General features: G+C 39.7%; 1 protein-coding gene across 1 annotated transcript in view; it reads left to right on the top strand.

Moving 5' to 3' along the window:
- Positions 1 to 24650, top strand: part of LOC135262118 (raftlin-like) — a 49393-nt gene extending 24743 nt beyond the window's left edge. Inside the window, exons 5-10 of the mRNA XM_064348985.1 lie at positions 1358 to 1835; positions 5578 to 5781; positions 11720 to 11823; positions 16366 to 16469; positions 19034 to 19109; positions 20559 to 24650. Of these exons, the coding sequence (XP_064205055.1) occupies positions 1358 to 1835; positions 5578 to 5781; positions 11720 to 11823; positions 16366 to 16469; positions 19034 to 19109; positions 20559 to 21299 (1707 nt within the window). The 3' untranslated portion in view covers positions 21300 to 24650. The remainder of the gene's footprint in view (positions 1 to 1357; positions 1836 to 5577; positions 5782 to 11719; positions 11824 to 16365; positions 16470 to 19033; positions 19110 to 20558) is intronic.
- The last annotated feature ends 224 nt before the right edge of the window (positions 24651 to 24874 follow it).

The following is a 24874-nucleotide window of genomic DNA, read 5'->3' as shown; positions in this document are numbered from 1 at the left end:
TTTTAATGACATTGGCAGGATTTTATTAAAGTCAAATAATGAAAAAGTGACTTCATTAACATTCCTTGACAGTTAACATTTCAATTTCATTTCATGCAGACTAACAATATTGACTTCAAAACACCAACTGACAATAAATTGCAAAAAGCCAGGCTCTTTGAGGATGCAATGAGTGCAAATATGCAGCCGACATTACAATCAGCTCCTGTTTAATTTGAAAACCTGACAGGAGTGATTTGTTTGCCTTCTCTCATTCAATCCAAAAAAAAAATGTGCAAATAACTGCATTTGGTTGTTTTGTCAATGTAAAGATGCATTAATCAACCCATAATAGAATGGTAAACACAGATCATAAAATGAAAATCAGAAAGAAATATATTTGAATAATAATCTTTTTTAAAAAATTATCAATGTTTATATTAAATAAAACACTATTGATTCATTATGTCTCAGGCTTTGTTTACCTGTCTGTTGAGACTTATTGTTTTTATTAGTAGATATTTTTTGTTGTGAAATTTATAAAAGCTGCATTTTGATTTATTTTGCACACTACATTGCAGAATGTTTACAGGGGAGATTCCTGAGATTATGCATTTCATGGCAGCTGGCCCAAAGTTTCATTAGGAGGAGCAGTTTACACAAGTTATAAAATGTCTTCCATACCACATAACCAATTAAATGATTTTGAATCATGAAGCATCTCTTGATAATGAGAGAAAATGTGAACAAAAGTCTGCACTTTTATTTTCAAACAGGATACATTTAAAGGAGCCTTTGGGATTCATTACTATTGTTGTTAAACGTACTCCATATTAATTGAAACTGAGCCTTAATTCAGACACTATTACCGTGCATGTGTTTTTATGCTCAGTGTTTTTCTTACATTAAGCATTGTGTTTTTTTTTTGTTTTTTTTTTGTTGATTTGTTTTGATTTTTGTCATATTATATTAGCTTATAATTAGTGGCAGCCATGTTCTTTATTTATCTAAAATATTTCAGTTATTCTCATCTGCGTGTTATAGCCGCATCAGATGCATAGAATAAGTCAGACTAATATAAATGCGTAGTAATGTTTATTTATACATTTTGTATTAATTCATGCATGTATTGACATAATTTTTATCTCCTGTATCAGTATCATTTACAAACAGTGTTGATAGTCATTTTGTGTCTTGCCAACTTTTAATAGATATGCAAGAATAAGATATCTCAGATGGATGAGAATTGGGTTATGCAGAAGTGTGAGGGAACATAATGACGCTCCAGTGCCTTTCCATCACAATGAATTTGCATGCCAAGATATCCATGATTCTCCTGTGTGCAGTGACTAAGTGCTTATCCTCTCTGCCTTGTCAGATCCAGGATGCAGCAGAACAAGGCGTCATGTTTGTGGGTTTCGTCCAGCAGCCTGCTACAGTCTCAACCCCAGGACAGGCTGGCGCAGAGGAAATGTCACTGTCCCTGCATTCCAGCCCTAGCTCTCTCCCCGGTACTGAGACTGAGCTAAACCACAGCCCCCTGTCCCCAGAGGGGTTGGAACTCCAGGATTTTGCTGAGGAGACTGGAACAGAAGACAAACCCTCAGCCACTGAGGGTGAAGAAGTACATCCAGGGGAAACAGAGACTGAGACTGTGAACCCTGGGAGTCCCAATGGGACAGGTGCAGGGGACAGTCAAGATGGCGAGCCTGGTCTCTCTGACCCATCTTCATCAGTAGACCACCCAGGCCAACATACAACAGCAACAAAGAATGACAGCCTGATGCATAACAACAATAAAGCAAAGAACCCAGAGGAGAAAGACACACACACCAGTCTATCTTCCTCCAAGAAAGGTAAGTCTGTTCACAAACTGGTCTGTTCACAATCTGAAAGGGCCTTTTACATTGCGCCTCTTCATAGTCGTTACTCATAAAGTTCATTATGAGCTTGCTCCAGTCATATAATTGCATTTTTGACATGAAGCTTGTGAAAAATGTGTGGCAGTTACAGTTAAATATAAATGCCATGTCACTAGAGGTTGTTTCAGTTTCACTACAGTTCCATTTACGCTGCTAAATCTATAACAAAATCAAAATCAAAACTTACTTGTTTCTTGGTTCCTTTTTTAACCATGTGGATTGACCAGAGTCTCATGCCCTCGCTACCCAGCTTGAACCAGACAGGACCCAAAGGCATGTCAGGTTCGGGCCAGGTCAGGTTTAGGCTGGGCAGAGGTATTATATGCCTTTTTTACTTAATTAAATTAAGTTAAACCAGATAAATAACTTTGTGACTCGATCTGCATTGTACTGCCAGGAAGGTTAGCTGCATGGGAAGATACAAAATGTGTGTATGTGTGCATATGTGTGTGTGTGTGTCTGTGTGCGCGAGTGTATGCGTGCGTACGTGCGTGTGTGTGTGTGTGTGTGTGTGAAATAATCACATAAATGTGTTCTTGCATGTTTTGGACTTTTATTAGCTTGGTAGCCTGTTTAATTTGCCCTGGAGTCAGTACTTTAGAGCCACTGTCCACAAGCGCCCTGAGAAGAGATATGTTGCTCTGTGTGAGAATGCTAAGTGTATTTGTCAGGGGGTTTAGTGATCTTCCAAATAAAATAGCTTTGAGTCAGTGCTCATCTAATGAAGGAGTGCTGATTTAATCATTTGATTCTAATGCTCTACACAAGGTCATGCATGGCCAGCTCTAATCATTGAAGGCTCCAGGTCCTGGTGTTTTTATTTCACTCGCCTCCTTGTTGTTCAACAGAGTCATTACTCACATGGGAAATCACCTCACCTGGTGCTCCAGGTGTCAGTCAGGTGGTATCTTCAGTAAGACTGGGGTAGATAATTCCAGTATTGTTCACTGGGTGCATGCAAGAGTTACCCTTCACTTACTGTAGTAAACAGATTAACAGATTGACTTGCCTTTGTGGAGCATGCCATCCACTCTCTTGTTTGTTTGTTCACTGTAATGGGCAGTGTCCATCAGTGGCCAGTGTCCAAGGCATGACCCATAAAATTCAGCTCACTGTGGCCCTCTACAGGTGGATCCAGTGCACTTCAGTCCAGTCCCAGTTTTAACTCCAAATTTTATAAGTGGAGAAATGTAACAGTCGCGGTATGGTGGAATCAGTCCATTTCCGACTGTATACCCATAAATGAAAGCTGTTATAATTTATTATGTATACCAAAAGTCTGGCGAACACAATAAGTTAAGATTAATGAAATGTAAGATGAAATAAGTCAAATTTCACGCTAAGTGATAGTTCTTCCAAAATCGTAGAATACATTAGTCTTAGCTGTGGAAGGTTCAGAAATGGCTTTGAAGGATGAAGGTCTGTAATTGTGTGCATGTGCTCATTTGCTTGTTTACAGCAAATGCCAAAGACTGTATTGAGACAGACAAGGTAACTCTTCAGGTTGCTGGCTGATTTCTTTCATGTGGCAAATCCAACATAGTTAGCAAGCTGGTGAGTCTGATGTCTGACAGCTTGTTTTGAGTCATCTCCTCTGTACAAACCCCCTCCCTTGAATCATGGGATACAGCCAGGAAGAGTAGAATTAACGTGAAAACATATTCGCATAATGACCCTCTATCTCGCATTTCTACATTAATGTTGAATGGAATGACGGGAGACATTCCTCATGTCCGTGTGACTTGCGCACGCATTCGCTCCCGTTAGTGCGACCGCCAGTGGCGTGTGTGAATTTAGTGGCCATGTGTCACATCAGTCAAGCCGCTGAAAATAAACCCGCTGCTTAATGATTAATTCTTCCTGAGGTGGTGATTGATTGAGGACCGGAGGCAAGCGAGACCTGGCCGCTCATGATTCACGTTATGTGTGGCCATAAAGTCCTCCCATCCATAGCGTACGTGAGAATGCCTCTGTCACAGCAGTCCAGGCTATTTGTATTAAATTGGAGCCAAGCAGCATAGAGACTCTGTAAACAGTCATGACCGGGACAAGAGTTTACTGACATTGCTAATTATGAATAAATGAAATAGAATCATCCCCTGGGGTTGGAGATAAGCCAGTGTGTGGAAGACAAGGAATATACAGCACAGCACACTAATTTCCCTGCAGAACATCATGTTACAAACAGTACAGCTCTGTCACTCTTCAGCTAATGATGCTGATGAGGATATGTTAGTTTAGCATACTATCCCAAGCATCGCAAACCAGACTTTTAAGTTTGTGAAAACGAGCAACCAATTCCATCTGCCATTTGATATATTTATGCCTAACAACTGTGCAACATATTGTCATCAGTGATCATTATTTCAAAATAATTTACTTGTGAAGAAATTCATTATTATTAAGAAAAGTAAGCTGCTTACCACAGTACACCATTCCTTTACTACCCTAAAAAATCACATTATCAAAATGCCTCTATAAAAGTCTGTACAGTTTTGACAAGGAGTTTGTGACTTGAATGTATTAGCAATGCAGAAATAATAACATTTTGGACTGTGAGCATAGACATAGTGTGCAATATGAAAAACAGTGCAAAAATGTATCATTTGTTTACTGAGAAATGATTTAAAACCAATATTCTAAAGTGTAGTGTAATGTGCAAGGTGCTTGTAAATCTTGATTTTTTTTTTTTTTTCAAATGTGTTGTTCTTTTTAGTTCTACTCTGCTACAAAAGAGCACCATTTCTGTTTTTTTAATCCTAGCAGCATTCCTATCATGCTGATGAACAATAATTTAACCTCCAATACCACCAGCCCCCCCCCCCCCCGGGGGACATCTTACACTCACACAAGTTTTGATGCCTCAGGCTTCTCCAAACTGGCCTTGTTTTTCTTTCTTCTGAAAAGTCTTAAAAGAAAAGGAAATCTATAACTGAGTGGGCTTGCAGCCATCTCTGAGGGCATATTATCAGATGAAACCCTTTCTGTGAGCAACACACAAGGATAAATTACTATGAGTTGTGTAACAAAGAGGCTGCATCTGTAACTCCAGAGCTTCCGGGTTTCCTCTGGAGTGTCTAGACAACACTCTATTTGAATTTGGCAGTACATCTAATGTTTCTAAGATATTAAGTATACACCAAAGCTATATGTATTTGAATGCCTTTTTTGTATCACGATGGCCTGAAATGTAAGTACTTCCTCTGAAATTACCCGGAAATTGACTTGTTTTCTCAAGCCAGTGTATTGTATATTAGTCTGCGTGTGTGTGCGTGTGTGCGTGCGCACGCGTGCGTGCGTGTGTCTATCTGTACGACTGTGTTTCTGTCTGTGTGCACGTGTATGTGTGCACGTGTGTCTCTGTCTGTGTGTGTTTGTATGAGCATGACTATGTGCATATGTCTATGTGTGTGCCTATTGAGCTTGTGGGACAATGTATGGATCAGTGTGGAGGATACCCAGGGATTAAAAAAATATAGAGACCTGGGTTCTAGTCTTGAGTGGGCCTCAGCTGTAGTCCGCTTGGGTTAAATATCTAACCTGTCTCTACAATCTTGTATGTGCTATAATGGGTAATACATAAGCAGTGGAACCATCACTGATTGAGGGTGCCCAGCACACTGATAAATGATACTTTTATTATAATGTACTGAGGCTTTTCTCTCCACTTTCACAGGGATGGAAGTCTTCGCCTTGTTTAACCACCCCGGGGCGCACCAGGGGCTGCTGAAGTACTACACCATTAAAGTCCCCCTACGGGTCCAGCTCCAGGATGAGGGGGTCAGTGGTGTGGAGGCCAACTGGCTTGATCACATGACACAGCACTTCAACAGCGGCGCGTCGCTAGTCGATGGCTATTTCCATCTGGGGAGCGAAAACGGTACACTTGCAGCTACTGCATGCACTTTCATAAAGGAACACTGAGCAACATACATGCACTTTCATAAAGGAACACTGAGCAACATAAATGCACTATCATAAATAAACACTGAGCGACATACATGCACTTTCATAAAGGAACACTGAGCAACATGTACGCACTTTCATAAAGGAACACTGAGCAGCATACATGCAGATGTATGAGGAAATGAAGACCTAAGGCAGCATCAAACCAGGACTTGGATTGCACTTCATATAATTTATATTAAATGCATTTTTAAAGAAGACACAGATGCACAGAATTCAGGAGTAGGGGTGTCCAAAGTTGGGAGATCATCAATGAAGTGTAGTACATTCCAAGCGTATCTAAATCTATATTGCAGTCAAAATTGATCTCTGTACTCATTTGGTGTCCAAATACACTCGTTCTTATTCAGGCACTTTCTGACATGTTTTGACATCAGCAAGTGCCACTAACAGGCAGGTCACATTGTAATTGTTAGGTACTGTAAAATAGTTATATTTTTAAGAGTAACCCATGGTATTCTATAGGACAGAAATTTCTTATTTGTGGTCCCTGAGGGGTTGATATGGAAAGGTCTGGCCAGCAGTGTGGATCAGTGAGAATAACATACTTCAGTACCATGGGTGAGAGCACAGATGTGCCCTGGAGATTGAGAACAGTGGTTTATTACGCAATCATACTTTCTCTAACATACAACAGATCATAAAGTGTCATGACTAATTAATCATCTGAAGTGTATGCATTGGCAACTCTGAAACTGTGATAAATATGTTGTTTTCAAATGAGCACATCTCTCCATGCAGTGCATTAGGTCTTGGAAATAAGGCTCATCATAATTAATTGTAGGCATTTTATTTTAATTGTCCTTCCTGATGTTAAAAATATATACGTGATTGTTATGGGGGGGGGAAAGTATTAATATGTGATTGGTTATTTAGAGCACAGAGACTAAGGGAAGTTTCATATTGCCATTCACTGGTTAATCTTTCGTTTTCCAGTCAGTCAGTGAGGTGAAAGACAAGGTGAAAAATGTGTTTGGCTTCACAAAGGTTTTGAACTTGTTGCCACATCATTTACATTTGTGACCCAATACAAAAATACTCAATTTATATTCCCGTATTATCTTTAATGCATTCATTTTAGTCCTGCATTGAAATCCATCTGTGGTATAATCCAACACATGATATAGATCACTTACCTTAGAAGAAAACATCTGCATTTTAATGAACTGTTGCCACTTTTCTCCCTCTACTGTGTTAACAAGGTTTTATGGCTATGAGTATCCATTTACTGTAGTATTCGTGCCCTGACTGGACTTGCTACAGGATGTGTTTACAAATGCACCATTTTCAGAAAGCTAGCAATCTAGAGGCTTCTGGTTCACTCAGGCTTCAAATTGGCTCCAGAATTCATACTATGTGCAAACATGGTCCTCAAGCAATTACCAGGGTTATATGTGAGAGAGATAATCTAAAGATTTGCACTGGAAACTGCGATTCACAGAGAGAAATGTGACTCAGTGAGAACACAGGACATGTAAATGTGGAATTATGTGTTAAAGCAAACCTACTGAATAAAAGTGTAAATTTTAAGACAGTGCTTAAAGGCCATTGATTCAATGCAGAATCAGCCTTGGTTTTCTTTCAACTGAACAAATATCACACCTATCCTGCAGACTTTTCTTTATGAATTGCTAATTACCCCAAAAGCTTGAGTAAATTCATGGTCAGGCATGTTCAAATTTAGCATCTCCCTAAGACCATTTTCTGAATTCATTATGAGGTACTTCTATAACTGCACAAAGACTCTCAAAAATATCCAGGGCATACTTTAGTGTGGAATGGCACAATAAAATCTGCATCAAAATTTGCCATGTGATAATAATTCCAGTTCTGATATATATATATATCATCATATGTGCATCGTCCGTCATACGTGCTTGTGTTGCCTAGTAAATCTAATCATTATTACTGAATTATTTATGCTCGCTATACAGTATATTCGGTTTGATTTACAATGGAAAAGCAACTAATTAACTATGGAAAAACTGACTTAGCATTAGTGACGAGGTGTGAGGCCAATGTGTGAGGCTGAATCAGATGCCAGGGAGGAAATGAACGTCGATGCTTCTGTATTTCTGGCTCACTGTCACTCTCCTGACACTGCCAGTGAGCCAGAAATACAGAGGCAGAGCAACAAAAAAAAAGTTGTCTTTCCGCTGCCAATACAGCGGTTCTGTGTATATTGGGGAAGGGCACGACGATAGTGCAATAGGCCACCTTACAGCAAGAAGGTCTTGGGTTCGAATCCCCGTCTGGGCCTTTCTGTGTGGAGTTTGCATTTTCTCCCCGAGTCCGCTTAGGTTTCCTCCGTGTACTTTAGTTTCCACAGTCCAAAGATATGCAGGTAGGCTAATTGACTCTAAATAACCCATAGGTGTGCGTGTGTAAGTGAAGGGTGTGTGTGCCCTGCGATAGATTGGCTACCTGTCCAGGGGGTATTCCTGCCTGTCACCCAATGTACGCTGGGATAGGCTCCAGTTAAGTGGGTATAGATAATGGATGGATGGATATATTACAGAAAGTCTGTTACTAGTGTTAACTTTTCTTCGTAGATATACTCTTACTCCAATACCCCATTAGCCAATACTCCAAAATAGGCAAGCATGCTGTGAGACCTATACCCAACTGAATTTTAATATTAACTAGGTAAAGTAAAACAGCGAACTTAGCATAATGCTAATGAGTTTTCATTCTAACCCGGTTGAGAGGGGCAAGAAAGACGTTCTGTCTACACTGCATTATCAAACCATTTTAAAAAAGAATCATTGTCTTCATGGAATCAGAATTAAAGACCAGAGGTTTTTGCTTAACAATGGCACATATAGATCTATCAACTAGAGTCTTTCTTGACAGCACTAAAGCAATATTCTCAAAGGGCCATAAAATAATTTTTCAGTTTCAGCTGATTAAGTCTAAAAATCAATAAAGGTAAAAGTAACAAATATATAATATTGTATTGTGTATAATATTGTTGGTAGCCATTGTATAAGGCTATTAGAAGTGTAATAAGAGAGATAATCCCCTCTGAGGTGGTCAGCTATTGGGAAATAATGACCTTCACCAAGGCACATTATTTCCCAATAGCTGACCACTTCGTCGGGGATTATCCCTTACTTAATGCACACCCTTGGACTGCTTCATTCATCTCCTCCATGCACTTAGTGCTGAGGTCCCTCCAGTCTCAAAAATGGCTCCAATCCCCAGTGCTCAGAATTAGTTTTTCCTTTGGCTGCTGCATGCTGTGAGTGTGTGTTGTATGAGATTGTTTGGCCTTGTGTTATTGGAGATGGCAGCAATCATTTGGGGGGAAACACCAAGAGACTAACTGCCTCTGCTCTCATTCCGAGCTGGTTTCCGAAGTGAAACGAAATTCCATTTAATTCTCCAAATGGGGCGGGGTGCAAAGTACAGGTTCATAGTTGGGACCCCCCCTCCCATACTGCACAAAGAGCAGGATATTACAACGTTATCAAATCTGCGGGTCTCTGCCCTCCCTTTGCATGCGTGCCAATGGGCCTCGTGAGAGCCTTATTAAAGATTCATAGACGACATGTCTGGCAGCTCCACACTGCAGGGAGAGGTGTTCCTCCTCTAGCCTGCCACACTGCGGTAATGGGGTGTTCAATGGACAGAAGACACTGAGCGAACGGTTCCTTTTGTCGCGCACCGCCAAAGCTGTCTCTCCTTTCAGAAGGGATTTGTATCCACAACCGCGGAGACATTCATATGCATAACTGAGAACGTATTGCTTTCTATATTCGGATAAAGCTCCGCGAGTGAGATCCCCTGAATCAAATATTAAATTCCAAATGGATTTATCTGAGTGTGAAGCGAGACGGCTTATTTAACTGTTACATGGGCCACTGGTTTGTAGCGAGACTCGAAGGCTTTTTAAAGTACACAGAAATAGGCTCTGTGTAATGCTAAAGGGGAACAAGTGCATCGTGCTTGTTCCCCTTTAGCATTCATTCATGGCGGCTTCAAAATTCCAAATTGAACCAATGAATTTCATAGAGGGGGTTGGGAAAAATTCTTAATTGTCAAGTTTTCTGGCAATCATTTGCATTTGTATTTCTGAGGATTTTGGTTTCACGTGAAACAGAAGTAATTTGTTTGTCATAGATTTGGGTGGATATGTGCCCAATCCCATTTTCTGTTCTTAATTTACTCTCAAACTATGTGATGTACATTTATTGTTGTGCCTTGGTAAATCATAGAGCAGCTGTTTGGTCTGTGCTAGCATTTCTGCTCAGATTCTGCCCAGTAACCACCCTAACCTTTGACACTACGTGAACCTGTCATGTTTAATCCAAGTGTATTATCAGCTTCCCATTTCCATGGCATCACTGCCTGTGCCACTTAAAAATACATTAGCCTTCACAGCAGCATCTTGAGGTGCTCTTTGGCTGTTCGAGGCCGACACTAAATGATGTTTAGTGCCAGAACCCTGGGCAGGTTCATTTAGGGCATGTTCTTTTCTGTCCATGGAACATTAGCCAGGCTGTCACTGAGGTTCTGTGATTCTTGCCACATGCGCTCCCAGGCAACAGCCTCGCTTCAGACTGTTGTCAGGCCGATCTTGGGAGAGAGAACTATTTGTCTGACTACTGAGGGCAGGCGACAGATGACCAGGCACCATTTTTCCTGAATGGCCTTGGCACAAAGAGTGCTATCTGGCTTGGTTTTTTTTTTTTTCCAACTTGATTTTTAAAAAGCAGCGGTCTGGGTTGTGTCGGCCACTATTGCAGTCAGTGTTTGAAAGGTCCAGCCACACATTTGAAGAGAGGTCTCGATTTCCAATTACAGACAGAGCAAGGGCATTGCATGACTGAAAGGCGAACAATGTCCTAGACTGCAAGAGCAGAGAGATGTCTTTCAGTGAGCATGCACGGCCTAAATGGATTTCAGGGAAAAGAATGGAGTCTTGACATGTCGGCTTCCAAATCCCCCCCACGCCCGAACCCCCCCCCCCCCCCCCCAACAGTCTCTGCCCCCCACCTGCAGCCCCCAAGTCTTGATCCTCATTATTCAGGGTAATAATGAAATCTGGAGTGTCTCAGAGAAGAGACAGTACCAGCACAAACAGTATTAGTGTGCAAATGCAGGAAAGGTAATGAGAAAGCACTCAGGCCAGGAGAAGATGGCCTGTGGAATAACAAGAGGTATGGAATACTCTTTCTTCTATGCCCAGCTCGGCTTGTTATCCTTCAAACCACTTCAATCCAGACTGGCCACTATGCTGCGAGGAAACATAGCCAGAGGCCTTGTCTGCCAGTTTATTTTTCTGGAAACATAAATACCAACTTATTTATGCTCAGAAATGTACATAATTTTATATGAGTGCAGAACACATGCACATCATAGCACTTCCCCCCCTCTCTCTTTCTCTCTCTATATATAAATAAAATATATAAAAATAAAATAGTAAAAATTATATATCTATATATATATATATATATATACTGTACAGAGAGAGAGCGAGAGAGTATGTATTTATTTATTTATCTCTCCCATGCTATTTATTATGCAGTGTTAGAATGGTATATTCTAGCGAAATCACAAAGCAAAAAGTAACAAAAATGTTGACAAAGTAATACTGTACTACAGTATTAGGCATTTAGCTGAGAATGCTTGAATATAAACTCAGTGAAGAATAGGTTTATAAAGCACTGAGAGCTTAAAAGTTATTTGTTTCTTCTCAGCAGCAGCAATGTCCTGTACAGAGCACCATTACCGTACATCACTGAGTGCACATTGTGCTCAGTTATGATCCACATGCGCATGTTTTTTTAAGAGGGAGAGAGTTTAGAGTCCTCCTCATAAATTCTGCTTGTTTTTTTGTTTTTTTACAGATTTGATGGCCAAATCAGTGGAGAGCGTGTTCATCTTCCAGGAAGGGCTGGAGGGGGATGCGTCCTACGACGCCATCGTTGTGGAGCAGTGGACCATCATTAACGTAAGCTCATTGCTCATTGCTCCATATATTTTTTTATTTGTTGACTTCATCCCTGTCTTGCCAAGCCTTTGCTTTCGTAGAAAGATAGCGGAACACATGCCTTTGACCTGCGGGCCAATGTGAATGATTCTACTAGGAACCATGTTGCTGCATCAGACACCTGCCGTTTGTTCAGTTAGTTATTAGTTTCAGTTTTGTGTCATGTTTCGTGATTATCAGATGTGTCTCAGTTCTGATTTGATTCAGAACTAATTCTATAATGAATAATAAGTCCTCTCAACTCCTGTCCAGTTTGATATGTACTGGACAGCACTGACCGTTGTTACCAGCATGAATTCTGATGGTATCGTGGTAATTGAATTTTGTGTTTACACCTCCTGGGCACGATGACTGACTGTGAAAAGAGACCTTTGTTCTTCTCTGTGTGCTCCTAACAAGGTGTCTTTCTGCAAGCCAGAAAACCCTATGCAATAACGTTAGAGTTCAGCTGGCCCATCCAGTGGTTTTTTTTTTTCATTGTCATTTGGGTCATTAAAAAGTTGGTTGTATCTGATTTTACAGTCTAGGTGATAAATATATGTTTCTTCCTCCACTTGAACTTTGTGTAAGATCTACACTTCATTATTTTTAGTGTTTAAATGTTTATCCAACGTTTAAGAAAGCAATTAATAATAATATTTTTGCATATATGTAGACACTGTTGTCCAGGATGTTTAAAATCACCTACTCAATTACCAGAGCATTTATATATCTGGATATGTTCTGAAGTAAATAATGTTAACTATCTTAATGATGTGCCCCATCCAAAATGAAACTCTAACCTCTTTATAAGTCAAGAGCACTTATACACTGCTGCTGCCTTAGTGGATAAAGCTCGAATGCACTTTCATCTTAAGTTTTTTTTCACATCTGTGCTAATTTTCCCTCATGCTAAATTATTTATTGCATGTAAAAAAACGGTCAATATGACTCACTGCTGTGATTATAGACCGAACAAAGCATTCATTTGCAGTGATTAAAAGAGCAAGACATAGTTTTGTCTTGAGTGGTGGTATTCTTATAATGATCATTTTCTGTTCCGGATTTCATGGACTGAGTTAGGTAATTACAGGCCATTCTCATTTCATTATTGAGCAACAGCCTTTTTTGTCTTGTTTTTTCACATTTGGAAAAGATAAGTGAGTTTTTTTTCTCCTTGAACAAGTGTTCAGGTTCTTATTGATCAGCTGTATACGTGATATTAAAATGTTATTTGGCTGTTACACTGACAGCTAGTTTGTTTAATTATTGGTGGATAGATACTTCATTAATGAGTTAGAAGCTCTCGTACCACGATCAACACAGTGAACTGTATATAACTTTATTACATATATAGCAGCCTCAAGTATGTTTCAAAAGGTTTGCACGTGAGTTCTGTTCTGTAGTGCTCAAGAAATGCAGCATGCTCTGAGGCCTTATTTTGGGAATTAAACGGGTGAACAATGACAAGATGTGCTTTTTGAATCAAATAAGATTGTCCTTTGGAACACTGCTCCATGTGAGCGTAGTTATAGGGTATTATTTCTGCTGGAAAGATCTGCCTGCTTATCCTGACCAATTATTTCTGCTGAAGCAGCATTTTATTACATTTCAGACACACTCACTCTTTTAAGATGAGCTATTTTAGCACATGCCTTTCACGTGGTTGAAGCAATGACCTCTTGGTTGCGTAGTAACAAGCTGGTTGCTTAAATGTCATTCAACCCAGTGTTGCTAATGTTCAAATGTCTTTTACTCCATTCCACGGTTCTTTTGTACATTCTTGTTCAAAAACTTATTTTTAAAACTTATTGTCCTTCTATTTGTTGCTTTCTTTCCAAAAGCGGATTATCCAGAATTTGTCCTTAATTTGTTTCAGATGGCACTAAATGTGGTATGCTTACAGTGGTGGAAAGTTCACATGCTAAAATTTGAACTGTACAGTACCATCTCTTGTAGAGAATAATTGCATTTTCTGAATGCATTGTAAAGCAGTTAGCAGTTAGGCCTATTTAAATATTGAAGAAGTGTCTTGTCTGTCTATCAACTTTGTGAGATGAGCATGTTTTTCATGCATTGCCGGCTTGCCGTGTCTGTCCTCTTCGTGTGGTTTAAAAACCCTGCTACGTCTGAGGGTCTGGACATTCTCCTGTCTAATTAGGGAAATGCTTTTTCTCATGTGAATGGAATGTAGCCAAGCAACTCTCCAGAGGACGAACAGAGTCTGTGCAACAGAGGAGATGGATGAAATTCTCTGCATTGCATGTTTTAAGAGAGATCTGTTAACTGCATTGACATTGTTTCTCATCATCCCAGCAATTATAGAAAAGGATTCAGCCATAGAAGCACCCAAGAACAGGCCAGAATACAGTCACCAGAAAAGAAATTACACCAAAATGAGATTATAACTAAAAGCCGAGAATCAGTGGAGAATCTTCTGAGACTTCAGAAGATGCTTTACTTTAGAATGGCCCCTGGGTGCATGTCTCTCTGGATGTCTATGTGTCTATCACCATGCCCTAAAACATGTTCAGACTCATGAGGGAAATAAAAATTTCACATTCGGGATGGTGGAGGGTCCCACAACGTGAAGTTCTTTTTATTTTTTATTTTTGGAAAGGGGTGTCAGTCAGTTGAAAATCATTGAATAAACAGTAATGTCTTTTGATACTTTTCCCTTTGCCTCCTGCTAGGTAGAAAATGAGTGGAATATTCACTGGAATAGTTTCCCCCTTTGGTGTGCCAGTATTAATTTGAATAGGAAAATGAGAGTCTTGTGATTTGAAGGTCTGTTACTGGCTGTGTGCTCAGCCTTCAGACCCCTGGCCAGGCTTCTTTTGTCTCTCTGAGCAGAAACCTCAGCTCTACTCCAGCCTCCTGCTTTAACACCTGTGTTCAAAGTGACTAGAAGTGAGATAGGCGTAAGACTAAGATAAGACTAAGAATAAGACGTGTTGTGCGAAGACGCGTTTTCTGTTCCCGTCTGCCGGACTGATCAGGGTAAAAGGAAAGCGGAGGCGCGGCGTACACAACTTTAAATAACCCAGTGAACTTACTAAAAAATGGACTGAAACTGAAACAGGACTGGAAATGTATCGCGTTTTCTTCACAATGGAATTTATTGTTCAGAAGAGAATCATTTCTAAATGTGTCCAATCTGGGACCAGTTCCAAGCCAACCCTCCCACACATTCTGTATCACCCTTGGGCATGCTGGAAAGAAAGATGCCAATGTAAATACAATAGTACCCCTTTTCTACCATGGAACCATTCTGAGCCAAGCCATGCTGGAACCTATCTGGGAATGGCTGACAAAGCTGGTTTGAGCCATTGTAGTCCCTGTGCTATAAGGCAATAAAGGTTTTGTCAGAGAAACTGTTTTGAAAAAGATATCTACATTATGCTACTGTCATGTTGTAAGCAGGGCTAAAAACACATGTCTGTAGAGGTCTCAAGCTTGCTTGGATAAAGAGCATGCATTTTTATCTTTTGTTCACCCTGCTGTCAAAAAAACACTGTGGTAAAGTTAGAGCCTGCGTGTGTCTGGCTCTGTGGCGAAACGTTTTAACGGTTGGCACGCGACAGTTTCCCTCTGATGACAGGTGCAGATGCTGCATTCAAAATGAGAAACCACGGTTACATCCTGTATGGGCCATATCTTTAGCTTTAGTGTATGGTTGTGTACGTGCATGTGTCTGTGTATGTGTGTACAAGCCTTTGTGTGTGTGTGTGTGTGTGTGTGCGTGTGTGTGTGTCTACGTGTGTGTGTGTGTGCGTGTGTGCTTATATGTGGGCGTGTGTGTGTTTCAACAGTTATTTCCGTTCAATTTTTTAGACGTTTATTGGCCATTTTATTAGGTACACCTACTCATTTACATCTGCTCCTCCAAATAGCAATTTATGCTGCTCAACATATAAAGCTTACAGACATGATAAAGATGTTTAGTTCTTGTGCAATCAAACATTACCATGGGCAAAACTCCTGATTTAAGTGATTTTGACCATGGTATGATTGTTGATGCCAGATATTTTGGTTCCAGCATCTCAGAAACAGCTGCCATCCTTGGATTTTCATGCTTTACAGTCCGTAGAGTTTACAGAGAATGGTGCAATAAATAAAATACCATCCAGTGAGCGACAGTTCCATGGACAAAAAACATCATGTTAATGAGAGAGGTCAGAGGAGAATGGGCAGAGTCATTCAAGCAAACAGAATGACCACAAATGCTCGAATAATATGTTTCCAATGGTGGTGTGCAGAAGGGCATCTCTGAATGCATAATGCATCAAACCTTGAAGCAGATGGGCTACAGCAGAAGAACGTGATTTCAGTTTTCTCCAATGGCCTGCACAGTCCCCATAATGATAAACCTAATAAATTGGCCACTGAGTATATTTTCATTGTAATAACATTTGGTACATGGAATTCAATAGAAAATTGTTCATAAAATGAGCATCTGTTTTCCAGGAAAAAATGTACGGTCAGTTAAAATGCCTAGTCCTTGTGTGGATGTATTCTTTTCAGGGTTTGGAGGTGAAGACAGACTACATCCCACTGCTTAAATCTCTGGCTATGTATGGATGGAAACTCACCTGTGTGCTGTCTACACCCATTGTCAAGACCAACAGGTACTTAACTTTATAATTTACAGAGATGGTATGGTACAAGTCGCATTACTAAAGTTTAATGCCCCCATGAAATGGAGACCTCCCTCCATTTTTGTAGTGAATAAAATTTTGTGTTTTATTGATAGAATTCTTTACAATTTTGAGAGCAGTTTATGACAAAGAACTTCATATTTAGGTTACGCAACTGATTTTTTATATAAATATATAACTATCTAAAAATGTCAGACAAACTTGTGAGAGCTTGAAATTGTCTCATTACGGTCAAGTTGTGTAAGTCACTCTGGATAAGAACATCTGCGAAATGCCTATAATGTAATGTAATGGTTAAATACTAAAGCCCTGCCACTGGGTCACTGCAGACCAGGTTAAATGTTAGCTTGTGGAGTGCTTATCTTGTTCGCTGAATAGTAAGTCTTCTAGAAATCATGTAACAGAGATATTCATCCAAAAATATTCACACTATCAGGAAAGCTCATTTCATTTTTCACAATAATGAGGTAGAGTGGGAGCATCTTAAAGATGCTAGTAATATGCGTTGGCTCTGAAACAACATGTTCAGGTTTGATTTTTAGGTGTTCCCTATTGAGCCTGGATGTATTGTCAGTTTTATATTCATCGCGGTCTCTGTAGCCAAAAGGGGCTTTATGTACAAGTATTCCTCTGGAGAGTCTGTCCGTAATTATTAGTCTTTTTGATTTAATAAAGCCTTCTGCAATGTAATAAACTTGTGGTGTAAAAGAAAACGTTTTAATTACAAAGCACTTCAACAGCTGGTTTGGAGAAGAGGTAGTACACGAGTGGTGCATTTGTTTGATGTGTTTCAAATGCATTCACATCCTATATGAGTCTGCATGGATAAGACCACACTTATACACTCATAACTTAGCCAATTCAGTTTTTGATTCACCTATACCAGCTGATACAGATAGATAAGACTACAAACTCCACAAATTTACGACAGCAACATCTTGCTTGCATGCTCTCTCTTTAAGATGGCATCTTGTGTTCACTGGGCCTTGTGTCTCCTGTCTTTCGTCTCTAATGTTCATGACCGTTTCCATGCTTCTCTGATTAATTATGGCTCTATTTTAATCTTTAATTTTCCTCGCAGAGAATGCTGCTACACAACACTGGGAATATAGCTAATTAATCAAAGCACTGTCCTAGATACAGCACAGTTTTCACTTGTTTTCACTTCACAGTGTTCTCATTCATTTGTCTGTTCAATTTCATAGTTACCACTGCAGGGATTTCAATCTAGTGTTTCAAATAAATGAAAATAATAATCAGCTTTCTATTACATTCCCCTCTGGTCTTGTACCAATGAGTCTCCTGTCACCAATTCGCAATTTATATTTACTGTATAGGGGACAGGCATTATGTCAAATATGCTGAAGGGTGGTGAAAAATAGTCTGTGCAAAACACTCCTTAAAACAGAAATGTAGAAGTATATTGGAAGCTAGAAGCATAATTATGTGGCAGGGACATCTGCTGTCTTGCAAACATCCATAGATATAGTTTATCAAAAATGAACATGTTGCAGTTGCTGTGACATTGTCTCTGTTTAGGGATAGGGAAGAGGGAAAAAGTGTCTGTCTCGCACAGATGCTGTACTCCCTCCTAGAATTAATCCTTCATTCAGAGTAGCAGTCGACAGATTAGGGGCTTTTGAACACAAAGTTTGACATGAATGCTTCTGTAATTCTGACGCATGCAGTTGCTCAGCAGAAGAATCCGTTGGGATGCAAGTTGGCTGTGGTACGGTTAACATTCTGAGAGCGCAAGCTAACTGTTTATCTGTGATTAATTCCTTCCCAATGGCCTGTTTTCTAATGGAAAGTGGAAGGAGACAGAGAGACACGATTGTTATCACACTCCTGTGTAAACCTCACAGCGGGGGATGTTTGTTTGGAATCTTAGCGTTAGCCCAACAGCGTTTCTCTCTGGCTTCCTATTTCTCCTTTTACTTGAGACGTGCCATGTGTTTCATAGCCAGATTGTGGAATAACAGCACAATTTAACAATCATGAAATATACTACACATAATTTCCAAGCAGGAAGCTGACACAGGGAGAATTTGAAGCCCTTCACAAAGCCACAGGCTGTGACTGGGAAAATTAGAGTCTATCTGCCAGTTACTGCCAGGTGACATACCATGCAACTCTCCCAAACTTAACTGCTGTCAATGGATTCAACACAGCAGCCAAGATGCAGCATACTGGAGTTCTGGAATTTCTAGTTTGTTTAGGTGCAAATAGAAATTATTTTTAACACTTGACCTGTGAACTTTGAAATACTAATGTAGATATTTTTAAAATATTTCTTTAAGTAACCTCAAAGTTAAAGCTGGGCCAACTGAACCAGAGCTATTAGATGCCACAAGATTTCTCAGGTGGGGAGGAGTCTCCATCTAAATCAAGTTTAGACGCTCTTTTAAGAAGAGTAGTAGTTTTTTTTAGATTAAGATTTTTTTTAAGAAGATCATTGCCAGAGCAGAATAATCATGAGAAAGTAATTTGTGCTGATCAAAAACCGATGTTAAATCCAACCATGTCTCCCACAGCGATGGGAGTTTGGCCACCAAGCAGATTGTTTTCCTCCAGAGACCCACCCTGCCTCGCAAGAAAAGGGATTCCAAGGTACTTGACCCAGCATTCCTGTGACTGTTTCTCTTGGCATGCTCAGAATCTCAGAATCTCAGAATCTCACCACACAACAGTGCTTCCTGACCTCCCCAGAACCTGTTATTTTGAGCCCAAATCTAGATGTTCAAAGTTATGGGCAAACACAACCAACCCCCACATTGTGAAAGACACCACAGTGGTGCGTGCTGCAAAACATATCATTAGTCTGGTTCTCTGCTCCCTGGATTCAACCTGTCATAGAGCTGATAACTTTCCTTGACCTCTCACCCCTAAGTATTAAATCTTCATTAGTGTGTTGAGCTCCTATTTGACCCGGACCAGATTTAAACTGTGACATTGCCATCAGCAACCAAACACCAAACTGGTCCACTGTGACCTCTAGAAGACTTGCAAAGAATGTGTAGAATGTGATGATGCACCACTCTACATAATAGTCAAAACAGTGGGGCACATTTGCACATTCCAATTTCAGTTTTGAGATTCTCCTGACAACTATATATATATATATATATATATATATATATATATATATATATATACACTCACCGGCCACTTTATCAGGTACACCTGTTCAACTGCTCGTTAATGCAAATATCTAATCAGCCAATCACGTGGCAGCAACGCAATGCATTTAGGCATGTAGACATGGTCAAGATGATCTGCTGAAGTTCAAAGCAAGCATCAGAATGGGGAAGAAAGGTGATTTGAGTGACTTTGAACATGGCATGGTTGTCGGTGCCAGACGGGCTGGTTTGAGTATTTCAGGAACTGCTGATCTACTGGGATTTTCATGCACAACCATCAGAGAATGGTTCGAAAAAGAAAAAATATCCAGTGAGCGGCAGTTCTCTGGGCAAAAATGCCTTGTTGATGGCAGAGGTCAGAGGAGAATGGCCAGACTGGTTCGAGCTGATAGAAAGGCAACAGTAACTCAAATAACCACTCGTTACAACCGAGGTATGCAGAAGAGCATCTCTGAATGCACAACATGTCGAACCTTGAAGCAGATGGGCTACAGCAGCAGAAGATAACCCGGTATTAGCAAGATGTACCTAATAAAGTGGCCGCTGAGTGTATATATATATATATATATATATATATATATATTATGTATGTAGTAGACTCTATCCAAACGGAAAGCAAATATATTTCCTGAGCTTACTTTTTTGCTACATAATGGTATTGGAAATGTCAGAGAGGAAGAGGAACACTGGAATTTCTTCTTTTTTTTAACAAAATTATTTTCAGCAATATAGAACATGCTAAAATGACCCAAAATGACAATGACAATGACAGAGAACAAACCAAATGAAACATCCCCCCTCCCCAACCCAACACAAAAAACAGCATTATAACACAGACAATCTTAATAATACCAGCCTCTCAAGCTCCATCATTGAATTTTCTTATGCATTCTTCTCTATCTGTCTTGTCTAACTTCAGAAACTGGGCTTCAAAGCACGGAGCAAGTCCAATAAGAACTCTGTGAAAGATGCTCCAAAGTACAAGAAGAAGAAAAATGGCCCCTCTGTGCCAGAGAAAGAGACGGAGGAACAGAAGATATGTGAGGATGAGGAGAGGATGTGCAAAGAAGACAGTGAGAATGTGGTGAAGAAGAACAATGAAAACAAGGAGAACAAGAGGCAAAGTACAGAGACACCGAGCGATGGAGAAAAAGAGGCAGTCTTAGAGGCAGAGTCTAAGGGCAGAGAGGGTGTGACAGTGGTAGAGGGTAAAGAGGAGAGAGGGACAGGGACAGAAGGAAAGATGGAGGAGCGAAGAGATGATGTGGCAAAGACTGTAGAGCTGAGAGAGGCAGATATTATAGAGGGGAAAGAGGGCAGGGCACTGGTTGAAGAGGAGGGAGAGGGCACAGTAGAAGCAGATACTGTAGAGGGAAGAGAGGGTGGGGTTGAAGTTGAGACTGAGAAGGAAGTTGCCCTGGAAACAGAGAACCAGCAGGGGCAGGGAAGAAGTACTGATGGACAGGATAGAGGAGCTACAGAACAGGATGGGGGAGGGGCAGAAGATCAACAGGAAATGGCAACCAATGGGAAAGGACAAACGGAGGATAGAGTAGACTGTGGGGATGTTGTGCACATTGGTAACGTGACAGAACTTACTATGGCCAGTTCCCATCCAGAACTTAGCAGCACTGATGACCCTTCTGCCAGCACTGACTGAGGTTGAGCCAGACTCTAAATACTGGCTGTGAAGACTGTGGAGGTAGGGGGGGGGGGGGGTGGGCATTGTTGTTAGAGCTCCAGCCATGACCGGGTGGCCAAATGCCATGTGAAAGTATTGAGTCTACAGAATTTCCCATTCCGAAGTCTATCACAAATGAACGTGAAAAAATGTTCTGTATGATGTCACTCATTATAAAACAATGAATTAAATATATAGAACAAGTAAGGACTAAGATACATTCAGAAAAAATCTATCGCAAATGAAGGACTTACTCGCAGGACTACTTAACCCTGTGAGGAATAATGCTGGTGATGTAAATACCTTGGTCACTGGTAGTTCCTGTATGGAACTGATTAATATGGGGTGTTCACAGAGAAAGGAGTGCTCTCAGTGTAGGCTTTCATTGTGAGATTAGATATCTAACTTTGTGATATCATTTATCCTGAATTTTCATATATTATTGAAAGAGAGAAAGACAAATTTTCAAATATATAATATCATTTTGTTACAGCTGAACACTGTACAGAAAAGTAAACCATAAATTAAATATTTGAGCACTTTCTGTAAGGCAGTTGTGTTTGATATTGCAGCATTATTTAAAAATGTTTTGGCCAATGGAAAATGAAAACATGCTTCTCTTTTCTTCTCTCAACAATGTGTTGAAAAAACAAACTCCTTTCCCAGCACTTCGCTGTATACAGACAGTCTTCTCAACCTCAAGAGCATACTTTTAACAGGGGCCTTGAAATAAGCAAATTTAAAATAGAGCCATGACTGAGATGGATAATTGGCCCCAATGGTAAGACACGCTAGCCATCTTTTAAGTATCTTCTCAAATGTTTCCCCCAGAGCCTGGAGTCTAGTTATTTCTATCACCACTTACACAGAGCCACATGAATAATGGAGCGGACCGAGTTCAACAATGTCTGTGATCAGTTATGTCCGCCCTATCACTTAAGGGTCTTTTTGTGACTAGCCAATCATCAAGATGACTTTTCCCATGTTCAGCTGAAGAGTGAGTCCACAGTTGTCCTTCTCACAATCAGGACAGCAGCTTAGAGCATGAAATAAATAAAGAAATAAATAAATACCCCAGACACTTATGTTAGAGGGGTCTCACTCATGTGCTATTTTGCTTATAATCTTTAAGGACTTTCAGAGGGCCAATACCAGATTCACTGTAGGAATGAAGGACAAATATGAAATGATATTACCCTCCTCATTGCCCTTCCTTCGTCACTGAAGGCAAATATCCGTAATAGGAGAAGACAATAACAGAAGGCCCACACATTAGTGGTAATATTTTGGCGTGTTTATATAGCTCACATGAATATGTAATGTGGTTCCATCTTTAATCAAAAACTTTGCCGCAGTAAAGGTAAGCTGTATGCTTCACAATAGGGTTGCCTAACTTTGAACTCAGTTTGAGTTAATGGAGAGGCAGGGTCATATCGGTAATGTAGGTACCCTCTTTCCCACAGACTTGAAGGGGTTACCCCCTTGGATATGAGATTTGTTTCATCAGCCAGGGGGTCATGTTTAAACTATTTTATGGATTTTCCACTGTCCTCCACAGATGGAAGTGATTTCACTGTATGTACACTGTAGTTTTCCAAAAAGCCATGTCAAATTGCCTTTTTTATAGTTTCAGGATGTTTTCTCCCCTAATTTCTTCAGTGGAAATGTATTACCATTCAGAAAATGTGTTTTATATTAATATCCTCCCTCAGTAACAAAATAATGTGTCAATTGGAACACCAAGAGACACAATGTTTTATTTTAGTATAAAATATTTTCTGAAAGGTAAATTCAGTCACGTTTTGCCATTATTCCATGATATTTAAGGCTAATATTTGATTTGGGTTTTTAAAAATGAAGAGTGAGGTGTGGCTTGGGAACTGTGCAATGTAAATTAGATGTTTAACAGATTCCATGTCAAGTGAGTTATCAATAAGTGAAGTACACAAGTACTCCTTTAGAAATTGCCATGGGTTTAACAGTAATATGATTTTTTTTTTGTGATTTTTTGTGAGAAAAGATTTAAAAACATGTCTTTTCTTGTCTATTACAGCAAAATTAAAGACTGTTGCCCTTTGTCTGATATTAGTGAGCTTTCAACAATATATGTGTGTTTGCTTTGACACAGTACTTTTAGAAACTATATTGATGACTACAATCATGCGTTGCTGTGGTGTCCAGCCGTAACTGGATTTCTTGGTGATTTTCAGCAGAATAAACAACAGAATAGTTTGGTGGATGAGATTTGAAGACAAGGTAATCATCCAGTGATATTATACTACACAGCTATATATCGCTACACATTGAACAGTCAATTGTGTTGTGAGCAGATTCCTCGTTATGTCAGCCATAGGGGTAGTGTAATGTGATAACCAGTGAACATCATAGCATGCCTTTCAGAGGAATTCACATGGAAAGTTAAATAAGAAGCAAAGAAGATATATTGGGTCTCCATGTGTCGTTTTTGTCCGTTAAATTTGCTTGAACACAGCTTTCTGGTGCTGCTCTGACTGAAGGAAACTCTGACTAATTTGGACTTCAACTGTGTTACTGAGTGCACTTCATAGCCAGTTGTGTAAAGCAGAAATAAAGCGTGTACACCATTTCCTGTCTTATGTAACCCGCAAAGCCTCAAAGATTTAAGGCACGGCAGTTCCTATGTCACAGAAACATCCAGAAAATAGTGTTCAGATCTCAGCGTGGCCTGTGACAGTGTTTGTCAAGATAAAGTAGATTTTTGCTCAAACAAGTCAAGTGAGGTGTTGTCCTGAATGTATAATTGTAAATAACTTCAGTAAAGGCATAACACCCACTCTTGAAATTAATACTTTGTTATATGTATTTTATTTTTCATGGAGGCTGCCAATGTTACTAAATATCATGGTTTAAGTTTAGTATAATGATGTATTTGTCTTCTAGAGTGTCCTGCCTATGCTGAAATTAAATCTACACCAATGAAATGGCACCTGCTGACTCAACAGTTCAGCTAACATTAGATGACTTTAGGGTAAGAAAAGATTGCTATAGCTCAGGTCATTTTTGCCTGTGCGTGGCATTTTTTGAGGAAACAGAAATGGTTTTTGTATTTCAATCTAATACAGGTGTAAATGCTGTCATGACCACATTAAATGCTTTACTATCATTCTCTTCATAGTCTTTATAAAGCTACTGGCTCATTGGCACTCACATTTTCTGTATCTGTAAAAAAGTGTATATTATAAATCTGCTTTATATTTAATTTTCATTTGCCTTTGTAACATGAATATTTTTGTTTTACTAAATGATAAATGATGTTGCCATGTATTTGACTCAATAAATGGAAGTAAAATCTCCCAATTGAATTATGATTTTAAAAACTGTAATTATGCTGTGTTTAACCAATGAAATTTGTTCAAGTTACTAATAAAACCTACGATACATGGGACAAGTGGGAGCAAGCAGTTCTCAGTAGGGTTTCGTCCTACTGCTCTGTGAAAGATCCTTTATTGTCGGGTGCAGTCTGGTGAAAAAATTTAAGGAAGTGAACAAATATTTTAGCCTCAAATCCACAAGTG

Source organism: Anguilla rostrata, chromosome 1 (genome assembly GCF_018555375.3).
Source record: "Anguilla rostrata isolate EN2019 chromosome 1, ASM1855537v3, whole genome shotgun sequence".
Taxonomy (NCBI): Eukaryota; Metazoa; Chordata; class Actinopteri; order Anguilliformes; family Anguillidae; genus Anguilla; species Anguilla rostrata.
This window is presented reverse-complemented; position numbering and strand designations above follow the sequence as displayed.